General features: G+C 40.2%; 1 protein-coding gene across 1 annotated transcript in view; it reads right to left on the bottom strand.

Annotated features, from left to right (window-relative positions):
* Positions 1-27,922, bottom strand: part of LOC108804678 (cytoplasmic phosphatidylinositol transfer protein 1-like) — a 102,962-nt gene that overhangs the window by 21,417 nt on the left and 53,623 nt on the right. The window contains exons 2-4 of the mRNA XM_018576520.1: positions 22,169-22,317; positions 10,483-10,571; positions 3,594-3,601 (exon numbers count right to left, since the gene is read on the bottom strand). Coding sequence (XP_018432022.1) covers positions 3,594-3,601; positions 10,483-10,571; positions 22,169-22,317 — 246 coding nt within the window. The remainder of the gene's footprint in view (positions 1-3,593; positions 3,602-10,482; positions 10,572-22,168; positions 22,318-27,922) is intronic.

Consider the following 27,922-nt stretch of genomic DNA (forward strand, 5'->3'; position numbering starts at 1 on the left):
CTATTTGTATAAAATTATTTATTATTATGTAATTGTTTAAAATAAGTTCATTGTATCTATTATGCATGCATCATGCACATGTACAGAGTCCAGGGAGGTCTTATGCTGTTTGATCATGGATACTGGCGGGTATATTTTTATCATGTGGATCTTGTAATCTTTTAATAAATAAATGTCATTTTATTATGTAATTTTGTCATTACTATGTTGTATTATCCCTAATTGCATTTTTTGACACCTTAAAAGCCCCATCTATCTCTTTTTTTTGCTGTTTACCTACATTAGGGGTGCGGTGTCCTTGTTCATGTAGTGATTCAAAACTTTTTACTAAAACTGCTCTAGAGGAGATCTGCATGGAGGAATGGGCCAACATACCAGCAACAGTGTGTGCCAACCTTGTGAAGAAGTACAGGACACGTTTGACCTCTGTCATTGCCAACAAAGGATATATAACAAAGTATTGAGATGACCTTTTGATATTGACCAAATACTTATTTTCCACCATAATTTGCAAATAAATTCGTTCCAAATCAGCCAATGTGATTTGTCTGGATTTGTTTTCTCATTTTATCTCTCATAGTTGAGGTCTACCTATGATGCCAATTACAGGCCTCTCTCATCTTTTTAAGTGGGAGAACTTGCACAATTGGTGGCTGCAAAATGCAAACTTAAATGTCTCTAGAAAGATTGCTTGCAGCTGGGTCAAAAATGCATGGGTGACCACCATCTGATGTTACATAGCTTTAGGCAGGTCACACATGGGCTTTTAAACAGTTTCATGCAATATTCTAAGAGTTACCAAGCAGTCAGTATCAAGCATGTTCAAGTTTCCAAAGACCTTGTTTTTACAAGCAGAGACTTTCCGGTAGATTATCTGACAGAGTTTTGTAGAATGGTCTCAGAGCCATAAGGAGGTTTAACAAATTCAGTCTTTTTCATCTTCCAGCTTCCAAGATATGGAGAATGCAAGCACACCTCCTCCCTCTTTCCTCAATGCAGTTCAGAGAATAAGCAAACTATTGCCAGGCCCAAGTGATTTCATGTTTATGCCAATCCCTAGGCAAATAGCAACTTTCAGAAAGCCAGTAATACCACAGGATATCTAGGGGGCTCCAGTCACTTCAAAGAGGCTGTTCATAAACTTTACAAGCTCACTTTTATTATTTTATTTTTTCTTAGTTAACCATCATTTCAAGTTTTATTTTTCGGAAGTAATTTTGGACTTAATCTGCAAATAAATATTCTGTGTATGGGAGGGACACAGAAGTCTACCCTTCTGTCTGTTCTGACACTGAAAAGGTCTCATGCTTCTTTCTGTTTTAGTAAATTTAATCTACAAATCTAGCTATGTCACCAAGTATGTGGAATTTACAGATTTAGGCATACTGATGTATGGTCAAACCTGTGAAAGTGTGAGAACGCTCGGGGATAGTCTGCACATGTGCCTCAGACCATGTGAAAAGAATGTTTAGCTAAGCAAGTATCTGTAATTAAGTATTCAGCCTAAAGCTGAAGTTTAATCTGCTTTGTATATTACTTTCCCTTATTCTTCCTCCTTCTGCCCCCATCAACATTCTAATGAAAATGTTAAATAAAACCTCAGTTTTTATTGCATACCTTATTTTAGACCCAGTGATATCATTAATGAGCCTTTGTGCTTCTCTATGCAATGCAAGCAGATCAAGGCTGGTAGAAGGGGCCAGCAGTGTGCTATACATAAATTTCTGAAAAGATCACACCACCCTGCCTCAGAACTGATCTCAAGAACCCTTATGCAAGTAGTGGGCTGGCTCTTGTGAGGTGTAAGACAAATATAAAAATGCCTTAACGAGTAGATATCAGTCTGGAGGAGTGGGTGATCCTAGGCAGATTGCATTTGCATGCAGACTGCCCTAAGTAACACCCTCGCTGGTATGTGCTGCCCTGCGCCCCCCTCCAGCCCCCTTATCTTCCATCCCGGGCTCCACTGTCCCCTCTGCGGGCCCGGCTCGGCGGGTGTCAGGAGGAAGATGGAAGGGAGATCAGCATCTTCCTCCTTTAAGATCTCCTCTCCGATGTCTGAATGCAGAAGCAATGTGCATTACATTTTACTTTGCTATAGCCAGAGAAGAAGCTGCTGAAACAGATCTCTGCTTCATCAGCTTCTTTGGGGGTCCCTAGGTGACAGGTCTCCGTAAAGAGGACCTGTCAGTGTGCTTGTGCTCTCACATAGGGGGATTGTTAGCCCAAAAAGTGACAGCAATAACATTAAGTGTAAAAAACAAACAAAAAAATGACAATTGCGACGGACATGTTACATATCACCGCAAATGTCGCAGTGAAAGCAATAATTCTAGGGCTGTTGATCACTGATAACACCAAACTGATGAGCGATAAAAGCTTTTTAAGAGTCGCCTATGTCCAATTTTTGGTATTGTAGTTTTTGCGGCTTCGTGGGCGTGCACAATTTTAAGGCTTGACATGTTTGGTGTCTATTTACCCGACGTGACCCCGTCTTTTATATTTTACCAAAATAATGGGTAATAATAATTGTTTCCTAATTATAGGGAAAATAGTTGTTTTTTTTCAAAATTGTTGGTAATTTTTCCTTAATATAGTAAAAAATTAAAACCGAAGTGGTGATTAAATACTACCAAAAGAAAGCTTCATCTGTCCCAAAAAAAGGTATAAAATAAATTTCAGCACAGCGTTGCATGACAGAATAAATGTCATTCAAAGTACCTCTAGGCTGAGAACTGAAAAATGGCTTGGCCAGGAATGGGTTTAACACCCTGGTTTTTAAGTGGTTAAAGCTTATTTACTGCTTCTTATGACTGTAGAAATGCTTGAGTATCCATAACCTGGTGCACAGGGTCACCGTATGTCACTTTTCTCTCATTAGTCTAAAAGAAATGTAAAGTTTACTTAAAAAAAATAAAATAATGGACACCTATAAGTCTTGACAAGACATAAAGGTCTGCCTGTCCTCTTTACGACTGCTGCATCACCAACTTTTTTTCTAAATTAAAGGGACTGTAAAATGAACCAAACCTTAAAAACTGGACAATATTGCTTACCATACTTAAGTCCCATTACTAGCGAATACCAGGTCATATATTTGGGTCATCTTACATAATGTACATTCATTATGTATCCATTGTGATTGAAACCCTTCAATACACACACAGGACTTTCTCTAAACTTATGCCAATACCTGTACAACACCTATACTATATACCAGAGGTAGCCAAACTCCGGCCCTCCAGCTGTGGTGGAACTACAAATCCCGAGGCATTGCAAGATTTTCACATCCACAGACATGACTCCCGGAGAGAGATGCATCATGGGATTTGTAGTTTCACCACAGCTGGAGGGCCGGAGTTTGGCTACCCCTGCTATATACTGTATTGTATTTAAAACTGCAAGAAATCCCCTTTAAACAAGGCAATTTACATTTCAGATTTAATGCTCAAACCTTTTTGAAAAACATTCCTTTTCTAAAGGTACAGTAACTGGAGAATCAACACTGTGTAAATGTTGCTGTATAAACTCATAGTGATCAAAAGTTCAAGACAGAACACAACAAAGATAGTACATGAGATCACAAGACTTACTGTGTATTCTGTGCGTCAGCCGGCAGGAAATAGAAAACAAGAAAATACAAGAAACTCGTTAGAAAAATGCACTTGAAATTCTTGGTACAATGTCAGTGACATATTATGCTAACAGTTTATTGTTCAAGTCAAAACTACCACCTTATGCGTGTTCATTCTCTTTAAATTCCATTTTTATGTAAATTACATAGGTTCGTGGAAAACCACCCCCGATCTTGACTTCCCTGTGAAGCAATGATTGTGAACTGCAATCTTTTGCTGAGGTTTGACATAGCCATTGGACATTTTCAGTTGTGGGTTAAATCAAAAGATGCAAACAAAACAGCTGTTTAAACAAGCAAACACCTTTTCAGGTTCAAAATGTGAATGATACAGGTGATATTTGGGAGGGGGAACCCAAAATTATTTTCCCATTTGTTTGGGCATAGAGCTGTGGCAACCACTTTGGGGCTAATTTATGAAAATGAGAACAAAGGCCAACCAATAGAGCCGGGCCAATAACAGAAAGATAAAGGTGGCAAAACCCAAGGTCATAATGACAAAGTAGTAGCATGGGGGCTACCTGGTTAGTATTCTGGCATAACATTTGCGCTATGTCATGCCTTGTGTACAGAGTTGTATGTTCCTGTGTTTGAATGGGTTTTTTATAAAAAACACAACTGCTTCTGGGCAAAACCACACATCTTTGCATGACAACAGAAACAATAACAGTTAACAAATAAAGATATGAATTGTAATCTCCTCTGTGAAAGGGACTAATGTAGATAGTTATGTGCACCCTTTAAAAAAAAAAAAAAAAAGGAAAAAAAAATCCTTCCAGTGGGGCCCCCTACACTGAAGTGTTAACTGATTGTTAACTCTAGGGGTGCAGAGATAAGGAGTAATATTTACCTTACTCCACTCTCCGGCGGTCTGTGAGACCACCTCCTCTCTTAGATGCTTCCAGCACAGTCTCCCACTTGCCACCCTGTTAAATGCAGGGTGCATAGCACCGCATTGTACGAGATGACGTTGAGGGAGCACCCGCAGATCACAGAGCCAGAGAGAAGAGGAAAGCACTGGAGCCTGGACCTGTAAACCAAGGAAAATGATTTGTGCAAAAGAGATTATCCTAGCTACGGGTGCCTACAGGATCAAATGCAGGCCCTGGCCTTCCATATAGAATACTCTGACCCAGACTTTGAATACACTAGATTGCTGCAGGTAGTGTTGGACTGACACAAAGTCCAGCACTCTTCCTACCCCCTAGGTCTACTCCCTTTCACCACTGGCTCATAGTTTTACTATGGCACTCCTGTATCCATACCAAGGCGGAAAAATAGTTCATAGAAGTTCAATGTTGGCCAGGGAGTTCCCATTTTATAACTATATCTGTGCTTTACTCAGCATATCAAATGGGCCAGTCTCTATGATTTGTTGCATACCATAGCTAAGTTTATCTACAGCAAATGCAAAGTTTTAATACTATTTTTATAAACATGGAGTTATGTTGTGCATGTTACTTGCAGTATGACCGATTTAGAAAATTTTTAATGTCAGAGAAAAACTATAAATAGGTTATCCTACAACATGTTCTGTTAAGTTCCTGGAGGGAATTAATGGGTTTTCCTATGAAGCAATATAAACAGTCCACAGCCTACGAGCTGGGTGAAGAAATTATGTGCTTATATAGCATGCTTTGGGATCATGTATGGACACAGTTGTGTCACCTTTGCTACTCTTGCCAATTTCCTTTCCTTGTTTTATGCATTGTTAGTGGTTGTGCATAAAGTTAGCAAGACAAAAGCTTACTGCTTGCTATTATTTTTCTAGATTAGATATATACAGCTGTGCATTCTGGCTGTACAATACTATAAAGATAAGTAGTAATAAGGGAACCATTTTTAATGTTTCTAACCATCTGTATTTAATAATCTATATGGCTCTCTTTGAACTTGATACATGAAAGCTGTGTGTAGGTGTTTGAAGGGAGGGGGCTATTCACAACATAGAAGGAAAATAATTCAACTGCCTAATATAAAACATGCTGACAAGTGGCAAATTAAATATTGAAATATTCCTATTGACCCTCTAAGTCACTACTGTTACACATGGGTCAATAGAGGACAGTTATCTAAAGGTCACTTTCTCTAAATATTTTTATCAGTTCATACCACCATGTCTGTAAAACAAGAGCAATGTGTACATTTTTCAAAGCATTATTATAATTTTCAGCAAGCTTAGGACGGCTTTATTGAAGTGCCGAAATTTAAAGTACCCTGGTCTTAGTCTATGAGCGCTTGTGACATGGTTATTTAATTGTGGAGTGATTTTAAATACAATTTAGCGGTGAGTGCATTTCTAGAGCCCAGCTAATAGTGTTTGTAATAGCATTTTGATGTGATTTGCATTCCATTTAATGCTAAATAGGACTCGGCAATCTCAGTAATTTTTATGTATTTTATATTGGTTAGGTCATACTAGGCTTTTTTTTTTTACATTTTCCGAGTTTGAAAATGGAAGATTATACTTGTATGCTACACCAGAACATGCTGCGTTCGCTCTATAAATAAATCCTTTCAGAGAGCCTCATGTGAATAAAATTCTCTCTCCCCCACATTGATTCTTATTCAAATGACAGTCTTGCAAACATTTGTTCTTTATTTACTCCATGCCAGTTCAATGACAAGCTTCAGTCAACCTCCCTCGCTTTCTGAGTGCAGTGCACCTGGTTGATCTAAGCTTTTAGGCAAGCAATCACTGGAGACACCTTATTATTAAAGAGTCACCATATTGAGTCTCAGTGGTAGGTGACTCATGTTGGTGACAACAAATGAGGAACGCGCACTCCACATACTCTATAAAAAGAAGAAAAAATAGAACTTTTATTTGACCAAATACAAATTAAACAGATAGATATACTTCTTGTTATTTTATATATTTTTCTAAACTATTATTTTTTTTGATTACGACAGCCAAGTTACCATTCCCACCTTGCAACGCTGAGGTCCAAGTTTCAACCCCCACTAGGGATACCAGCTGTATAAAGTTTATGGGGGGAATTTATCAAAACTGGAGCAGACAAAATCTGGAGCAGATTTGCACTGCAACCAATCAGCTTCTCCGTCTCATTTTCAAGTCTTACCTGAGCAAACTGGAGAGAGATGCTGATTGTCTGAATGATGCTGGGTCTGAATGTGCGAATTGTGGCCGTCAGCGACTAGTCAATGTTAGGGCAGAATGGAGAGTGGCAAGACTGGTACAAGACAACAGAAGGGCAACAGTGCAGTGTCAGATTCCTCGCATCGCCTTTCAACATCTCGTGGATTCACGAGGCGGGCCAACTAAGTCACCTCGTGGAGTCATCTCATGGCCCATCGAAGTACTGATGGGGTGGTCATAATGATCTGGCCACTCAGTGTATATGGGCAGCATATCAGTTATATGAAGAGAAAAGGATAGTGTGAGCTGCTGGTTCATTAAGGTATACTCAAGTCCCCTTCCAAATCTTCACTCCCCAGATCATGGAAAAATATTGGTAGGATTTATTAATGTATGCAAGCAGGTGTCTGGGAACCAAAAGTATTTTACTTCAGTTTTTACTTCAGGTGTCTGAACTTTCCCAACATAGCAAGCCCAGATGTTGGTTGCAAGTGTAGCACAGGCTTAGTATTGCTTTTTCTTAATATATGCAGAGTATTGCTCTCTGAAACTGCATGACATCTTCTGGCTTAACTGATAGCTCACAGAAAGGAAGATCTGTTGAGTTGACAAGCAAAATCTTAAGTAATTCCATAAGCTATGGAGCAGGAGATCCCAAGGTACCAAGAAATGCATTGCTACAACAAAGACCTAATGATAGCTACAAAGTGAATAGTGGCCAGGGCCTTGAGCACTTCCACCACCAGGTTCTTGTGTTTCAGACACTGAATTAATAGATGATGTGCTGCTTTGGGCTGTGGCAGCAATTGCTCATTTGACAGAGCTCTGATATTGATTTAATAATTGTCCCCTTAAACCAGAAAGTCTCTAAAGAGCCTTTTGATATGTGGCAAGTACAGTATGAGCTAGGGTAGTCGCAGCAGACCAGAATGTATTGACTTTGGAATGATTATATAGATACCTTGAGGGCGTGGTATGAATGGCAAGAAGTTCAGAAGTAAAATGGACTGTCCTTGGAATGGCACTCCCATTGTGTGTTTTTTCAATGGCAGCACAGGTATTTGGCATGTCCACATTGTTGGTATGCTCCACCAAAATGAGTTGCATAAACTTTATAGCAGTGCCAGAATAAAAGGACTGTGTCAGACAAAAATGTATGTTCAATAAATGATATACGACTCAAAGATGACCTCACCTGGGAGGTGAGGGAGTAGCAGGCTTGGGGATCATTTCCCTGTTACTCTAAACTTTGGAGTTTCTTAGATTTACGATTTCTGAAAACTATGGGTCAGGTGTGACATATGTCCTATTTAATGTTCATGAACTCTTATTTAGAAGCAGCTATTCAACTTGGTATTCAGAAATTCTAGATCCTATTTCCCAGCATTCTGACAGGCCTTGACAAAAAGACGACCTACAGACCTCTAATGTTCGAGTTCAGATACAGTACATATTGTCCCACCTAAGGAGAGCATTAATCCAAATGCAGGATTTTTGAGGCAGCTGAAGAAACTCAGCAAGGTTTATCAGAGCCTTTCCTGAAGTATGCTTGGAATGTGGACAGATCACAGTTGCCCTTTTTCCAGTGCCGATATTCAGACACAAGGCAGCAAGAAAATTAAAGACCCAGCTGGCTTGGTCTGTAGAGAAATTCGAACTGAATTCACCCCTGGTTGATGAAGCTCTGGAAGACCAATGCATGGAAGACCTTGGTAAAGGTCTGCTGTGTGAGTGATGCCAAGAAAATGTCTATAGGAGAGCAGGTGGTGGAGGAACTATAACATTTGCATGAAGGTTGGAGGCTTATGCAGATAAAGACAAAAAGCCTAGAGTACCTGGAATATATCTGATCCTTATTTTGTCTATGATCCTGTTGGAGACATTTTCCATCACCTTCTGTCAGGAAATCTCTCCAGTTGAGACAGACCGTAATAAAAACCTGACAGAAGCTTTAATCCATCACTACTGTATCCAAAACACATTTAGTCTATAGACATCCATGTAACTTTTCTGGGCAACCTATTGGTCTCAGCTGCCATTGCAGGCAAAAGACAGCAACAAAATGAGTTTTCTATGGAAAATCAGATGTGTGTATAAAAATACTGCTCCTGACTACATCTTTATACTATAAAGATCTCCCATTTCCTAGAACATACATTTATCTATGAATGTTATAATAAACTTTAACATAAACCAGTTTATACAGTACTTTCTAATGAGTGTCCCTTTAAGTCATAAAATGGGTTACACCACTTATGTGCTCCTTTACAAAATTACTGCCAATCAATAACAAGTTCATTGATTTCCCTTTTAACACTGTAAGGATACCTAGCGAATGAAGAGAACAAAATAAAACATTTTGACTCCTTGATAATTTTTTACCAGCTAGAATTTAAAATCAAGCCTATTGTTAAGCTGTGTACTCTCACAGAGTATTATATATAGTATACATTATTCATTACTAACCCTTTCACTCGCTTTGTACTGTACTCGCCCTTACCAACTCCATCATCAAATCTAATGTTACCACATGTTGCCCTTGTTCGTTCTGATAACATGCAAATTACAGAAAGCGGACAATGAGCTCAAAACACATTAAAATAAATAATGAATATCAAAACTTATCATTAGCAATTAAACAGTACGCAGATCATTTGTTCACAATGTTTTTTAAAGGCATTTGCTTTCAGTTACATAAAGTGGACCTTTTCCCCCTTTTACTACAAATCACCTCAGCATGTGGCTCTGCTTGCGGATGGGAAATAATCTTGCATTTATTAAACATATTTTTATTTTACTTACAATTATTGTTTTTCCACTTCCTGGTCCTCCTGGGCATTAGTGATGCAGCATGTGCCCAGCCATTGCATCCTGGGAAGGTTAGATCAGCAGTGCATTGCTGGGAAATTTCATCTGTAATCTGACGAGATCTTAGGGAAAGGCATTTTCCTCCCCTGAGATCATGTGCATGGTCACATGTCCTAGTCACATGTGCCAGAGTTACAGGAAGTCAAGGGATATATATTACAGAGCATGTTGCTCTGCATGCGGATAGGAAATCATCTTACATTCATTAGTTAAACAAACATATTTTGCTTTCACTTGAAATGACTTACACTCCCTGGTTGAGTGAGGAACGGGTCATGTAGCCCTGCATCCTGCGAAAGCTACATCACCAGTGCCTTTCTAGTAAACCTATCTACTTCTAGTGAAAATGACCACTGAGAGAAGCATAGAGAGGAAAAGAAAAATAAGGTATGCAAAGAATACAAAGCCTACGATTATCTAGAAGTATCTGTTTGTATGTTGTCATTACTAAACATTTCTAAAGGTGTATTTGTTGTCATTTCAAACATATGGATAAAGTTACTTTAAAGTATATGTAAAGCCAATGTATTAATTTTAAAGTTTTAAAATTATGCAAAATCTTGAGGCACCTCCATCTAAAAATGGAAAAAAAAAAAAGAAGAAGGGGATGTGTGGTCCCCCTCACCCCCCAAAATCAATGCCAAACCCTTATCCTAGACGGGACCCAAGCCATGGATTTAAAGGGGGTACCCCAGGCCAAAAACAAAACACAAACCATGGAATTTCCCCCTCACACCAGACATCCCTTTTCCAGATCACGTTTAGCAAAAATTTGAAGGCCACAGCACCGTGGTTGTGAAATGCTGATCTAAAGTATGAATTGCCGATATTAACCTAGTTTTATTTATATGTAATGCATTGGCATCTTTGTTTGGTTTACCTGTGATTGTGTAAGGATAATAGTTCCAGGCCTTTTCTGTGATGTAGAAAATCTTTGGCACAAATCCTCGTACCCAGGTCGGCAGTTTGCTGGAGAGAGAAAGCAGATTATTTAATATAAACCAGTATATATAAAACAAAACGGTTATATTTCAACAACATTAGGACACCTAATCAGGGGAGTATCCATAATGTGTGCACTGTGGGCAGTGCACAAGTGCCCCAAGATGGATGGGACCCACTGTGCACTCTCTGCACATATTGGGAAGGCAGTCTGCATAAGACACCAGGACACACTAAGTGGTGGTATCCAGTGTAGAGTGGTAGTGGAGTAAGGTGGGCACAGGCAGCTCTATGCTCCGAGGCGTTCTATTCGACACCTCACAGCTCAATCAGAACTGCTGCAGTCTCCTCTCATACCCAGAAGAGACTTTCTGAATCTGTGTGCCTGGCACTGTTACCATAATAAGGGCTACATTGAGATGTACTACTGTCATTATGCGAAGGGAGATACTGCACGGGTAAGTGGTGGATATTTTTTTCCAGCGTGCTTCTTAGACCACTAGGTAATATAGGGGACACCTTTAAGCCAGACACAGACCACTAATGCTGGGGGTTATTGTTACGCAAGACAATAAGGAAGGGCGGGTTGTTGTTACAACTAACCACTGACCACCAGTTCTGAGGGCATTTATTATCCCCGGCAGCCACTGACCACCAATGCTTTGGGGAGGGGGATTATTGTTACAGTCAGACAATGCTGGGGCAGTATTGTTACAGTCAGCCACTGACCACCAATGTTGGTGGGGGTGTTATAATTACATCAAGCCACTGATACTATGAATCCCTCCCCAGCATTAGTGGTCAGATAGCCGCTGACCACAAATGCAGGTGGAAAGCATTATGGGGGGAGGGTGTATTTTTGTCCCAGCCAGGCATGGACCACTAATGCTGGGGGGGTTATAGTTTCAGCCAGCCACCGACTACCAATGCTGGAGGGGTATTTTAACAGCTAGCCATGTCAGTGGTCAGAAACCAGTCAATTAGGTTACAAGAGGTGGAGCTGAGACTCCTGCAGACAATGATATCCTCAAGAAATAGACCTGCTATTCTGAGTAAAGAAGACTGCATGAGAAGCACGGGAAACACAAGTATTTGCAGTCCAAGAAATTTAGGTCACATGCACAGGGACGTAAATAAAACACACAGCACAGTGTTTTTTGTTTATGGATCAGGATGCAGATGTGTTGCTTTCAATGGGCACATCCACACAAAATTGAAAAATCTGTGCCTGAGTACATACATTTTACATGTCCAAGTCCAACCAAGTAAATGACATAGAAAAGAAAGCAAGAGCAATGGAATGAGAATTTTACACATATGTGTTTGCGTATCTAAAATGCAAACACTTTTACTGATTATTTTCGCCAGATTTGTTGCCACAAAAAACACACGCATTCCATTTCTTATGACCATGTGCCTGTAGCCTTAAGGCCTCATACACCCAGGCATATTAAAATACTCCCATCTATGCTGGATCTTTCTGCCAGAAGCAAGCAAAAAAATCCAGAGTATAAAAAAAAGCGTGTTTTGGTAATTACACACATTCACGCACTTACGGCATTTAGAGTCATATGCACAGAAACCAATTCTATTGGCTAGAAAATTAATTTATACATGAACGTTTACATGTGTATGCACGTAAATGATTCCTGTAAGCTCCTTTCCGAACGCAGGTTAGAGGCATTTTATTTTAATGCCCCTGAACATTGCTCTAAAAAAAAAAAAAAAAAAAAAGAGCTATAAATAAAAAAAAAAAAAAAAAAAAAAAGAAATCTAAATGCCATAAAGTGCATGGACGCATTGGCTGAAATAGAGCTGTGATCAGAGACATAAAAAAAAAAGAAAGAAGCCTCCAACAGATTTTTTTTTTCTGCGCGTATGCAGGAGGCCGTAAGGATGCCTTCTAGCATTATATTGCATTACCAGTAAATAAACTTCAGTCGGACGTTGGCATCTTAGCTTATGGCACAATCTGAGTTTCTACAAATAAGAAATGATCGCTTTCCTGAACACCTTTAATATGAATGCTCAGTGGTTACAATTGAATGTACGTAAACATTTCATTTCTCTTTCACAGTTGGCTTAATCCATCTCTCTAAATATGCTAAACTGCGAAGCACCAAATTGTTACGCAGTCACATGTATGGAGCAATGAGCGTCTATAATATGTCTGCTTGTCTGAGTTATTAGGAATATTTTTACATAACACATGCTGCTCCGAGTGTCTCACTGCTGTCACATCCAATCTGTTTCAGAAACCTGCTGATTGTTATTTTGTAACCGTGAACAGCTGCATACTATCCTCTGTTCGGCTGCGGCTTCCTCTCTGGCCTAATACTTTGTTAATGGAATGGATCTAGTGCAGAGCTTCATTCAGATTATCAATGGCTGTAAGACAGAAGTACAGAAGTATCGGGAGGTGAGCGAACATATACCGCCGTTCGCTCACCTCTCGATCCTGTCACGGCTCTCTGCCATGACAGGGAGTCAAGATGGGTAAAAAATGGTCCAGTTCTGCCCGCAGTGCAAGGACATAGCTGTTTAATTCCGCTTTAAAGTGACACTATACTCACGAGTTAAATCTTGAAAAAATATTCAAAGTCCCTAATTATTAACAAAAATGTATCTTATTTGTGTGTCACTCAGCTGTAGATCATCCAATCATCTCTGAATTCATGCTGACACTGTCCTTCCTTCTGGAGGGGGGCTACTTTTTTTCTCCATGGTCCCTGTGCGTTTTGAAAAGTAGCCACCACTCCAAGCTTGCTCTTATGATGGACTTCAATTTGAGTACAACTAAAACTAAACTAAACATGACATTGTAGTCCATAACGGGAGTGAGCTTGGAGTGGTGGCTACTTTACAACACACACAGGGCCCATGGGGAACAAAAGTAGCCACCCTCCAGAAGGAAGGACTGTGTCAGCACCAATTTAGAGATGATTTGAGGATCTACAGCTGAGTGATACACAAATAAGATACATTTTTGTTAATAGGCAAGCTTCTTGAATGCTTTTTTAGGATTTAAATCCTGAGTTTAGTGTCACTTTAAGGCTTTCTGGCCATAGGAAAGGGTCACAATCACCCAGATTTTTCAGCTAGCAAGAAAGTATCTGTGTGATGGAGCTAAAGCTTACTGCAGGGTGCCACCTGCCAAGCTGCAGGAGTACATTGTGGCTGGCCCCAGCACTATATGCATGTAAAAATTGCAGAGCTGTCAATACAGAAAAATAAAAATTTTCCTCGCCTCATCTCCATTACACAAGTGGGAGGTGTTCTGTAGTCCAGTAGGAGAAAACCCAGGCAGGGTAGACAACTTTGGTAGGGATTTCAGTGCACCAAAGACAGCAATATTAGCTCACTAAAAGGATGTTGGGTGCACACTGGATTTCTGGCATAAAACAGACATTTTCCGGTATTTGCAAATGCTTTCGGTGCCCTCAGGGTTTCCACGATTACTTACATTTCCACAGATCATCCCTGCAGATATCTGTTCCCGACTGGAATAACTATTACATCATGCATAATACAGATAGGTTTATGATACTAGTCAGCTTACTTAGAAATTTGGAGATTTGTGATCTCGGATAGTTAACAGGGGACGTAACAAGGTGGTAACATGTGCACCACACTGGTGGTTTAAGCAACATGTTAACCTCTGTTCTATCTTTGAAAACCCAAAATTGAAGATCTTCACAGCACAAGATGTTTAAACTATTTAGCTCATATATTTGCAGACTGCTTTCTGAAGAGCAGCTTCAGGCTCATGCACTCTCCAAATTATCCAGCATGCCACCACATTACAGGACAAAAAGACCATTGGCTGGAAATGTTTAAACTGAATGAAAGTCAGACTGTTGGATTAATGTTCCTCACTGATGAAGGCCTCAGCTGGAACTCTGTCTTTCCAAAACAGTCCTTTAGGCTGAAAATCTCTTCTTACCAAGACTGTTCCAACCACTTCCCCTTCACTAAAGTTGACGACCCTAGACTCTTTATAAAGCAATACATATGATAAATTCTGCTTTATTCCTTCTACTGGCAAAGGACAGCCATAAACAATTGAGTTAAGTGTCACAACTGCAGTCCAGAGGTTTTCTTCCCCTTATTATGTAGAACTTCGGTTCACTAAACATGCTGTATCTGGAATAGAACTGTGATTTAACATTAACAAACGCATTGCTACTTCAACGCGAATCAGTTCTCCGTTAGATGTGGGGATAGTGGTATTAGAATGAGAATTGTATTGTACAGTGGTTTACTGTTGTCCAGTGTTCCTTCTCTTTCTGCTGCTTCACTTCCTTTCACTTGACAGCCCTCTCTCTTGCTCTTTCATATTTTCGCTTTTTCTGTTCCACTAGCTTACTCTTACTTTTTCTTTGTTTCTTTATATTACACATTATCTTCAAGTGGCACACTAGGCCCACACACCATGTCAATACAAAGCTATTTGCTAGCCTTGAGGTTAGCTTTACAGCCTCAGTATACATGAGGCACAATGGAAGTGACTGAAGCCAGATAATGTAAAGAACTCTTTAAATGTTAAACAAAACAATACAAAACAAAAACAATTTTCCAAAGCTGAACCCAGTATATCTTGTTACCAGAGAGTGCTGCATGCTGCACAAATTAAATCTATAGTGTTACAGGGGTGAGCTTTTGTATTACTAGAATGTGCTAGATTATCACACAAGAGTGCTACATTACCAAAAACGGCCACAAGTACTATGCTATACACCACCGATAAGTGAACCTGCTAGGCTACCAGAGGCTGACCAATAGGACTGCAACATTTATTGAAAATCATCCATTGAACTTGAATCTTACTCTTTTCTTGTCCAGGGTTTAGTACAGTAATTGTGTTCTCTGCAACCCAACCACAAGTCGCAGCCATAGGGACCTGTAGCTACAGCTGGGTTGAGAGCACCAAGACTGCATTGATAAATACTGTAAAACTAATAGGGTACATACACAGTTTTGAACCCTTTCATAGAGTATAACAAGACATTGTGCATTGTAATGGCAGTGGCTGAAATACACTGAGTGGCCAGATTATTATGACCACACCATCAGTACATCGCTGGGCCACGAGATGACTCCACGAGATGACTTAATTGGGCCGCCTCGTGACTCCACGAGATGTTGAAAGGTGATGCGAGGAATCTGACACTGCACTGTTGCCCTTCTGTTGTCTTGTACCAATCTTGCCACGCTCCGTTCTGCCCTAACAGTGACTAGTGGCTGACGGCCACAATTCGCACGTTCAGACCCAGATTTTCGGCTGACAGTCCAGTCTTTAAACACTTTAACAACAGCTGCTCTTTAACATTTAACGAATTGTGCTGTTTTGCTGATACTCACTCCATGGCTCTGCGCGCCAACAATCATCCCACGTTCAAAGGCTTTTAAATCGCGTTGTTTACCCGTATCTTCAGTAAAAAAATCACTTCTACTGTCGTGGTAAACAACCTGCTTCCTTATTTATAATGGTCTGGCCCTCTAGCAACTTCAGCGCAAAATTATAGCCAATTATAGCTAAATTTGCCTACAAACATCAGGTGGTCATAATAATCTGGCCACTCAGTGTATATGGGGAAGTTTGCAATGTTGTATGTATGTATACATATATACACAGTATATATGGGATAGACTGATACCGATACTAGTATTGGTGCAGACACCAAGTATTTGGACGAGTACTTGTACTCACCCAAATGCTCCGATACCTTCCCCGATACCGGAACTTCTGATCAGAGGAAGATTTCCTCTGACCGGCAGTGCCATAGAGGAAACACAGAGTCTGCTTTCTGGGCAATCAGGAAGCCGGGTGGCGAGTAATGACCTGCCTCCCGGCTTCCTGACTGGCTAGGAAGCTGGCTTCCCAGGCAATCAGCATTGATTGCATTGTGAATGTGCATAAAATGCCATCCATTATTTAGAGTCATGGATGGCATATTATGAACGGTCACAATTAACAATAAATACTTTATAAGTAAATGGCTGTTTCCTCGTTCATCCCTATGTGTGCACAAGCGCAGATGGTTAGGTCGGCAAATTCGACTGGGTCGGCATTCGACAGAACACCGGCTGAACAGCCATCCACAACTCTGCCCCCCCGCCTATACATCAAACCTTGCATTAAAGTATCACCCGAATCGTTCCCTCCGCTCTTCCAAAGACCTCCTGCTTTCCAGCTCCCTCATCAACTCCTCCCATGCTCACCTCCAGGACTTCTCTAGCGTCTCCCCCATCCTCTGGAACTCTTTACCCCAACCTGTCCATCTATCTCCCACTCTGACTGCCTTTAGGCGATCCCTTAAGACTCATCTCCTCAGGGAAGCCTATCCCACCTCAAACTAACTACTGAATCCCCACACAGCTAACTATTCTTGTATCACTTGCCCTTCCCTTTAGATTGTAGGCCCACCTCACCATCTTGTCCTGAAGTGTATTGTAATTTTAGTCCCTGCTGAGTATAGTATAGTATACAACTAACAAGAACTATGCAGTAAGAAGGTCTGAATGGTTGTTTAGTTGTTGGTAAATCTGAGTATTGTTGGTACAATCTATGTACAGAAATTGTATGATTAGACCATAAAATGACTGGCCAGCATTACAGTATGTACACTGCCTTATACAAGACATGGAGCACAATAGATGGAAAAAGATTTTACCTTATAATTATTGTACTTTACAAAATGGCAATCTGCTATCAAACTCTTTTGTGTATAATGATGCTAGCACAGAGTTTCTAAAGGTGGCTATTTCTTGCAGGTTCAGGGTGATAGTTTCTCTCACTCATCATTTTCTGCAGGAGAGTGGTGTGCATGGTGAAGGCAGGACAAGGGTTTACACAGATCCATTGAAGTTAGATTAGATTACATCACTGAGTAGCCAAGTTTACCGAGGACCAAGAAAGACTGAGCAGCTCCCCAACTCTATGGAAGGGTTCTAATTGGTTGTTATTGGTCACTGCACTTGATCAGTGAAATAATACACTTACCCTACATCCTGGCCTCCACCCGTGGTGCCTAGGTGAGGATGACATCACAAGCCTTCCCTCAAGAATCTATTTGGGAAATCTGAGGAACCCAACTCTAGCAAGAAGATGGTCCAGCACAATGCAGTGTGTATGGTTGCACTAGTTTCACTTACCCAGAACAAGTATGCAGACTTTGCATACTTGTTCTGGATTAGTGACTAAGAAAGTAGTCACCAACTTCTGTTTAACTTTTATTACAGTAAACCTTTCATAAGAAAAATATGCCATTGCTTATCTTCTTCTAATAATGTGAATTGCCTGGCTGTTATGCAGGTCCTATGGCTTCATCTCTGAGTCACTGTCCTGGACCAAGTATGAAGATCAGAAAAGTCAGAGTGAGGCCAGACCCCTTAAACTGCATATGGCCTTTGATATGTGACTCACAGTACAAAGGAAGAAGGTCACCAAGTCAGTCAGACACCACATACTTTCAGAAGGAGAGATCAGCAGTGGCAGCCTCTATTTGCTATGCCAGGTTTCTTTAACGGTTCACATTCTCCTGTAAACTGTACTGATGTTATAGAGGGACCAGTTCATTTAAAAATGAATCAAGTAGTCCAGGCCTGAAGAAACAAAAATCGCTCCAAATCATGATACTCCTTACATCAGCAGTCGCCAACGGGTGGTCCACGAGAAAATTTTGGTGGTCCCCGGGCCCCTCTGATGCCGTGCAGGTTGGGCAGTCATTGAAGCAGCACGGAGGCTCCAGGGCCACCTCTCACTGACTCAAGCAGCGGCTGTCACAAGGAATGCACGGCTCTCGGTACAGTGCGGGCTCTGCAGGAGGCGGGGCATCTCGTCAGTACCTGGACTGAGCAGGCTGCGGGACATAGAAAAAGTGGGGAGAAGCAAGACCCGGGCGCAGCCGGCAGGGTCAGTGGAAGATTCCATAGGGGGGGAACAATTAATATTATTACTGGGCCAGGGCAGGCGGCACCGCTCCCTCCCTCCACCAGGGTTTTTTGATCAGAGATGGGCATTAAAAAAAAAGTCACACTAAACTCTGATGTGAAATCTTAAAAATGCATTAAAATACCTTAACTATCAACATAAATGTATCTTATTTATGTATTACTCAGCTGTAGATCCTCAAATCATCTCTGAATTGGTGCTGACACTGTCCTTGCTTCTGGAGGGTGGCTACTTTTGTTCCCCATGGTCCCGGTGTGTGTTGTAAAGTAGCCACTGCTCCAGACTCGCTCTTAGGAAAAATGTCACATTTCCTAAGAAAATATATTTGCAGTGTACCCACCAATGTCTAAAGCTGGCCATACACTGATCTATTTTTTTCGTTCAACCCACGGGCTGAATGATACAAAAAGACCCGATTCCTCCATCAACACCAACAGCTTGTTGATCAAGAAATCCTGCTGTTTACATTGTATTCTGACAGGTCCCGCCGGCACCTGTCAGAATACCCAACCAGAGCGGGCAGCTCATTGGCTGCCGGCTCTGCTTGATCAAAGATTTTCTGACCGGCTCTTTCAATCAGCTGATCGAGGGATGCCGATCAGAAGGGTGCCAACAGTGGCACACAAGTTGCGAATTTCGACCAGTTTCTCAAAAACAGGCTTAAATTTGAACTGTGTATGGGTACCTTTAGCATGGGCAAAATCGGAGAACTTGTGCACCACAGATGCATCTGTACTGGACACACCATGTTTTCAGGATGCGGTTTGTAAATACAATAGCATGGTGAGCACGCTACCACACAAATATGTTCATAACCTACAAAAGGGCCCAATGTGCCTTGTTAATTACTCCACAGGAGTAAGTAGTATTGTGAAATGTTACCATTCATTTGTATAAAAAAACGGTGAAATGTTTTTGTAGTAGCAAAAGCTCCTATAAATCATGGCAGCCAGGAACAACATATTTGCTTTACTGTAATGTTCCATTGAAATAGGAAAGTGGCAGATCTTGTGAACGGTAACTTGGCAAACATTGGTGTTTGCTACTGCTCTTACCAAGGACTGACTGCACTAGTATATACAATTGAAACCAGGGGATTCCTTTGTGCTTTGTGTTCTTGTGGAACATTCTTTTTCTTTATGTTTGTGTTGGGCTTTGTGCTCATTACCAGCTGGTTTTACAAATGGCATGGAGTGGAGAAAAGCCAGCATAAAAGAAAAGGATTAAACTGCTCAACTTCATACTGTGTTTAAAGAAATCCTGTTCTGAGAAAGAGCTCTGCAAACAGTTCTTAATGCCAGGGGGAACTCCAATGCATTACACCCTAGGAAGCATAGGGCTTGCTCTACTGAGGCTGCTTTACGATCCAGTGCTTGTAGATGTAGTAGTTTACCTGATGGGAGGTGTACGTTCAGAAGTGCTGCCCCTCCAGAGTGATTTTATACTAGGTTCAGTAAAAGGTGACTTCACCGATATTACATCTTCAAATTTACTGTATATCTTTAAATTTACACTGAAGGGGTAGTTCTACTGCTAGATGAAGGCAATGTGATGAGCTAACCCATCAACACAAACCAGAATATGACCCAGATTGTGCCAAAATGCATAATGAGCATATCTGCAAACATTTGGAAATATGCAGCAAGTGTGGGTGCATTTTATTTTTATTCCGAAACAAGTTGCACCCTCCCCGCCACTTCCCTGTATGCCCTCCCATCTTTAGCCTGTGCATGCTGATACTGGATGTTTTCTCGTATGGCTGATCAGTGCGATCATCACTCATACTACATTGGAAGCGGCTTTGCATGCATTGCCATGCCATCACCATTACTATTCATTGCAGTTACATACAGTTCACATGTTGACAGGTATCATTGTTACGCTACTTGTAAGCAATTATTCTCACTCGGATTAATCTTTGAAGAAAGAAGACACAGGGTTGTTGTCACCTTGGTCACAGGCAAGTGTCAGGCATATGAAAGAGTCAGACAAAACTTTTTACTTTATTTTGGACAGAATAGGGAAAGCTTACAACTTTGGTCAGGTTTTTATTGCTGACAGAGTCCCTACTGGGGAGATTTCCCCTTACTTTCTTGTTAAGTCAGAAAGTGATGAGAAATCGCTCTGCTGGGGACAAAAACAAACATTTTTTTTCAGCAAAGTAAGAAGGGTTACAACCACTAACAATGTTTTAAAAGCTGCCCATTCCTTCCAGTCCTTGTGACAACCATTCCTCACAATTTCTTGTACAGAATCATAAGGGTAGAAATTGATGACAAATCTCCCCAATGGAAGGACAGATAGATATAAAAATCTAACTGAAATTTGTCTTCTCCACTCTATACATAACTGAATGGGGTGACACTTTAAGGCATTAAGGCACAGCATTAGAAAAAAAGTAGACTGACAAAAATAAAGAGCAATCCACAGCAAACATTTATAGCTTAACATTTCAATTTTAACCTTTACATTTCATAATGTCCCTAATTAAACTGGTTTTGGAAAGCATGAAATCACTGTGGGACCCCACAATATTTTACACTGTGAGAAATGCAAAGACTTAAAAAAAAAAATGTCTACCCCAAGCATCTACTTTTAGATAGTGGTGACTGCTAAAGAAGTAGTACAAAGTACAATCATGGGAACAATCATGGGATGGGGAAAGGGGTGACCACAACACACACCAGTGAACTGAGGGCAATTGAAGGGCTGTAATGACAACATAAACAGTTTTTAGTGCCTTATCAACATTACATAAATATTTATTCAGAGGGTAGTAGCCTTAGCTCATCTTGAAACTAATTTGAAGGTCTATTCCACCTTTAAAAAAAAAAAAAAATTATAAATGCACAATGATGAAAGAAAAAAATTTGCATTTATCAATTTTTTGCATTGAAGCCTGCAAAAGTTTGCAACTGCGATCAATGGATCATGGATGCAATGCACAGGCCCCTGCACTGTTCCTCCAGGCCCATGTCCATACCGAGGTACAGACCTGTAGTTATAGGGTTGGAGGAAGCAATCAATGGACTACAAGTGCAGTGAAGTCATTGAGATTCTACATCAAGATCTAAGAGTCCCTCTGCCGTGGTAATTTTTCCATTAACAGATACTGTGAATGGATCTGTGAATAGATGGCATGGCTATGAAGGCAGAGCTACACTAAATTCAAATGGAAACAGGAGACTACAGGAAGAAGAACCCAGCGATTCAGGTATGTGGGGGAGCAATTTAAAGGTGATGAGCTGGGGAAGGTGACCATGTTTTATGTTACACCCTAAATATAGTCTTTGGATTAAAATTCATACTACACACAAGTTATTAGGGAATGCCAACAGTACCAAATCATATTACTATTCCGAGTAAATGAAGTGCCTCCTTTCTTGCCATGAATGAATAAATGCTGCTCCTACACCTCCAAGCACGACATAACATCTAGGCAACAAATCACGTAATCTTTGGCTACAATCCCTGACATTGAGGCCTACAGAGAGAGAAATATCAGCACTGAAACAGCTGTGCCAAAATTGGCAATCTGCTAGAGGGAACAACTACACTTCTGCATATGAAATATTATGAACTATGATTGTGAAAATGGGGCACAGCAACCATGTCAAATTTTTACAATAATAACTTAACAGCGTGCTAATTTTTTCCATTTATAGCACACCTGTTCAGGTAGACTCTCTTCTCTGTGTACTGCCCTTTGCCATGGATGGGGTCTTCATAAGGCTCATTGATGATCACTTCCACCCCTTCTCCATCCGAACTTTGTTCATGGCTGTGCTTGCTGATCATATACAGCTGTCCAATCCTGTACTGCACACAAAAAAAACAAAAAAAAAACATGTGTTAATGAAAGGTTTCCCCACTACAGTTTGGCACATGCCTGCAGTGCTACTCACAACTGCAGACCTGATTTGACATGCATTGTTTCAAAGGCCTTCGCAGATGTTTTCCTTTTCATACTTGAGATGACATTCTAATACTCTAAACGCGATGCAGGGCATCAAGTTAGAACAGGTGGGAATCTGGGTTATGCTAACTTGTTAGACACTGCCCCACTGACAGGCAGCGCATCAGAGAGGAAGCGTGGGAAGTAGTGACACACATCCCATGTACAGACAGGCAACTTGGTTCACATTGACTTTGGCAGTGCTACACAAGTCAAGCAGTCACCAAGGAACAACACAGTGATAGAGTGTTAGAGAGTTCTCCTAACATGTAATTAAGTTTTATCATGAAAACGCTGCAATGAGCCTGTTGAACTGCAGAGAAGAAAAAAAACCCACAGCTTTCTCGCCCACTGCTGCTGGAAAAAATTACAGTCTGATTTATGGTTATTCTAATAATTTAACCAATTCATTGACAATGAAGGGTTAGGGCAGTCAATGACATGAATAATCTAACATGACCACTTAAAGCAGTCCTTTTACCCCCTTTCACTAAAAATCACATTAGCATGTTGCTTTGCATGCTGATATGAAATCATCTTACATTCATTAGTTAAACATATTTTGCTTTCACTTAAAAATTACTCCCTGATTGAGTGAGGAACCGGTGATGTAGCCCTGCATCCTGTGAAGGCTACACCACCAGTGCCTTTCTAGGAAATCTCATCTGTAAACTGCAAAATCTCATGAGATCTAGGGTGAAAGGCACCCCCCCCAGATGATGTGCATTGTCACATGTTCCAGGATGTAAACAGAGATGGATTCATCTACTCCTAGTGAAAATGGCCACTAAGAGAAGAACGGGGAGGAAAAGAAAAATAAGGTATGCAGGAATAAAAAGCCGGCAATGTATCCGTTTGCAATTGCTAAACATTTATGAATGCGCCTTTGTTGTCATTTTTAAAATAAGGGTGAAGTTTCTCTTGAAAGTGCCCGCAGACATTAGATGACAGTCCATTATCAACCTGATTGGGTGACAATCTAATGCCTGTGGAGCAAGGGGAAAACACTACTGGCAGTGGCTCATCTGGTGGAACATTGATCAGACAGGTTTAAGGGAAAGCATAGTGTATTTTCAAGGAGCACATATTCTAGGTTATTATTGAAGTTATTGACACAACTTTAAAATGTTTTGCTTATCGATCAATTTGTTATTGTCCTAAAAGAAACCAGTACTCAGAGAATATGAAGGCCACGACTGTTGAGGAGTCCTACCTTCAGAGGACGTATATTTCTCTCAGTACAAGTCTTCTTTAAAATGTACAGATTTTTAAAATAGCCACTAAAAAGGAAGTTTCTCCATTTCACTGCAATCACTCAGGCTTTCTGCTTAACAACTATACTAGCTGCACAGAGATTGCATTGTCTTTGCTGGGTTGGCAGACACAGATTTGAACTATAGGAAAGAGCATTTTTATACAACTACCATGTAGTACTGTAGAGCAGGAATAGGAACCTGCATATGTAATATACTCCCCCAGGAGCTAGTTCCAGCGAGCTCAGCTAACCGTTTAAAAAAAAAAACCAAAAAAAAAACAATCTGGATGTATTATTAATATTAAATGCACAGAATATTACGGATATATTGAGTTCTTATAGGTATATTACGCACCAGAGATTGTTGATCCAGGGAATATCCGATTGCCTTATGGGATCAGGAAGGAATTTGTTTACCCTGTTTATAGGGTTTTTTTGCCTTCCTCTGGATCAACAGTGGGTAAATGTGGGCATAGCATCCTGTTTAGGCTTTTTTTTTTTTTTTCCAGATCTCTATGGGTTGAACTCGATGGACTTGTGTCTTCTCAACCTGACTAACTATGTAATGGGCAAAAACGGCTACTATAATTATGAAAAAAATGTGTCACGCCGATCAGTAGTACCAGAGATATAGGCAAATGTATACACAAATCACAGCTTTTCCCTTTAAAAGTCCTTAAATAGCAATTCTCCTACCAAGCCACTCTATTGGTAAATGAGACTGGCCATCAAATTAAAGCTCCACTATGAGCACAAAGCAATTATCTGACACCCATAGCTGGTCACCTACTATAACTGGCATTTGTGTTCAGCAAATGCAGCTTACCCTCCCCTTACTATATTTATGTGCCTCACCACTGCTGAATCTGCTGCCAACAAACCTTTTGCCACCAGTGACTGCAGGTACACAGATCAATTAGATTTGTCTTTAATGACCAACTCTAGCATGGACAAAGAATCTCAATGGTGCAGTCTCCCACAGACACACTGCAGCATTAAGGTGTCAGTTCACTTATAGAATAAATGTCATTAAATCCACTTTCTGTAAGCCCAGGGTGTCAAAGCTCCACCCCTGCAATGGGCTCATAGGAAAATACTGCAGATTATGGAGTCACGTAATGATGGGGTGCCATTCTGCAGTATTTAGGACCTGCCCACCGCCTGAGAAAGAAAAAGGGGACAGAGGACCTGTGACATCACCAGACCAAAACACCTGCAAAAAAGATATGTATAGAGTTTTGTTTTTTTTATTATATCTTAAGAGTGCGGGGCACTCAAGTGGGAGGTAGGGTGAAAGTAGGGAAGGATCCCAAAGCTAGGCTGTAAACCCTTTTGTAGCTTATTCATAAAAAGTAAATAGTTGAATGCCTATAGCCTGGCCACAGTTTCACTTTATAGGACTGATAGGGAGGCGAGACATGCTTGAGTCTAACAGCAAAAATTGAATATAAATTCAGCTGCCTTTTTCTCTAGATCTATTGATCATTTTTACAGGCGTGTTTCACAAAAAGGCAACCTTGCACCATTCTTTCTTTCTTCTCTGATCTAATGACAGTTCGGAATCGTGAATAGTTTTATTTGCTGAGGTCAGTAATCGGTTTACTTTAAAGCAGCTATTGAACATGTTGAAAGCTAAAAACTCAATACCAAAAAAGGTTTTACATGTAGTAAATGGCCATTATAATTTTTCTGTATTATTTTTTATTTTTACTTTGTGACAGGGTGCTCTTTAACCATTAATATTCACAAATACAAAAGTCTTTTAACATTTCCTGAAATAAATGTGTAGAAAATGTGTTTGCAATTCACATTACATAGCCTGCATATACCTTTCATTGGCCAAATTGACTATTTTAAAATAACATTAGTATACTTTCATGGTGACGATGTATCTTACTGTGGAAGTCTCTTCAGAAATACTCCTTTGTCAGATAATGCAGTATTTTGTTTTTTTTTTAAGCAGTCTCTTGTATCCCATGGAATCTAAACTGACCATACACCAATAGAACTTTGTTCCAAAAATTTTGTTGTCGGAACGTTTGTTCAATTCTCTAATAGTTAAATGGGGTCAAATTCATGATCGCAGGATTGACATTTTTTTTTCAAATTAATGAAATTCTAAACAGTGAATGTGGTTATCCTTTGGAAAACTTTATTCCAAAATCAAATGTTGAAATCAAAAGGAAAATTTGAATGGCAAATCGTCCAGTCTCTGATGGCACTATGAAATGTTATGATGCGATTTTTCATATGAAAATATGTACAAAAATCTAAATCGGTGTATGGCTAGCATAAAGCTTCAAACCACGGGCATAAAAAAAACAAACAAAAACAAAACACTTAGCTTTCCTCTAACCTTATGGAAAGATTTATATGTATATATGTGCCATATAATATGCATTCAGTCATTAAAAAAACAAGCCTGGAACAAAGGAAGCTATTGGGTTGCCTATAGCTATTAACCGATACATTTAGATTTTAACCAGCACAACTGGAGTCTGGCAGCTTCTATGGAAAATGACACACTGTCCTTTGCAATTGTATTAAAAAACAATCCCCATTGTAAAACAATCAGTCTACCTACACTCTGCACCTGTGTTCTATTCTAATCTCTACCAAACTTGTAGCAGATCTTTTGTAAACATAAAAAGGCTGTGCTCGGCTATAAAGCAGACAACCCCGGGTCGTTCTAGTTTTAAGAATGGTTCGCCAGAGCGGAGAGGCCTTCAGAGCTGAAGATGGGTTATGGCTATGATTCCATGAGACATTAAAATGGGATTACACTGTTGACGCTATCAGCTGACATCAAGCGTGCGGAGTTCTTCCTGATGCTCGAACAAAAACGAACTATCAAGTGAAACGCACTGAAAGATACAAGCATACAATGGCACAATCACACTGTGCAACATTGAAGTCAATGTGGAACGCACAGGCGTTACCACAAGGGCTACCACTACATTGCTTGCAGAATTGCTACCCTAGGCAGGGGTCATAAAGCCAGGGGGGGGGGGGGGCAACTAAATCATAAGGCCAACAGTTCTGTGACCAACTCTCCTGTCTGCAAACCACAAAACTCACCAAATCCAAACTATACTCTAAGAAATGGTCTTGTCATAATTTAAAATGAACAAAATGGAGTTATATAGAAAAGATTTGAATTTATTGTGTACCATATGTCTGGTTTAATGGAAAGCTTCTATAGATCAGACCCCTGATGGTAAACATATAAGGGTTTTTGTATGTTTGTGAATAGTGGGAACAGTGTGAAAAGCAACACACTTCCAGCACACACAAGCCAAGTCAGTTTACATAAACTAATCCTGTCCTATTTTAAAGCGGAAAAAAGTTAGCTAGGAAGTAGGAATTTTTGGAAGAAAAAGACATATAAAGTCTCTTCTGCCCAAAAAAGTCTTCCTCTCTACACCCCGAAGCCAGGAGGATGCATCTCCTGTGCGCAGTTGCAGGAAAATCATCATCAGTGGCCACCTAATGGTCGAAGTGCATGCCTGGGAACCCAGAAGTGTCTGAGGTGGCAAGAGACCAGGGTGGTGAAGAATTAAGCTGGTTTGAGATGGTTTGTACAAGAAACACCATTATCAGAATTTTGGAAGAACCACTTTACATATAGACAACACACTTATACATTGCACTTTATATGGTTATATCGCACAATAAGAAGTCTAGGACAGATGTAACACTGCACTATTTAGAAAATATTTGCATTATGAAGCAACTGCTTAGTATTCCACAAGCCACTGCCAAATTTCAGTAATACCAAAAATCGGACCTACCCTGCAAACATTTTTTGTAGCCTTTATAGCATGGAGTCTGCAGCCCTCCCTTCCCCACTACTTGCCCCTCCCCTATTTGTGAGGTCTGTGCACTGTCTCTATTAAAGATGGTTCCTGAAACAACCCAACAACAGAATAACAGAATAAAAAAACAACACTTGCATACTTCTGAAATGGCACTGCTCTTAGAATGGCAAATATGTGGTCACAAATTTTTTGCATGTCTATTGTGTTTTTATTTCCCCATTTCAAGGCCACTCTAAATTGACCTGTGCACTTTTTTCCTGTTTACCCCACCAATACCACCACCAGCCCAAATTGCTTGTTTAAAAAGGAGTGGATACAATTTGCTAGTCATTTTACATGAAACCTGAGGTACTTAATCCTAAAACAGAATTCCATTGCAATAACTTTAAAAACCAG

The sequence above is a fragment of the Nanorana parkeri genome, unplaced genomic scaffold, assembly GCF_000935625.1.
Source record: "Nanorana parkeri isolate BGI_ZX_2015 unplaced genomic scaffold, ASM93562v1 scaffold69, whole genome shotgun sequence".
Taxonomy (NCBI): Eukaryota; Metazoa; Chordata; class Amphibia; order Anura; family Dicroglossidae; genus Nanorana; species Nanorana parkeri.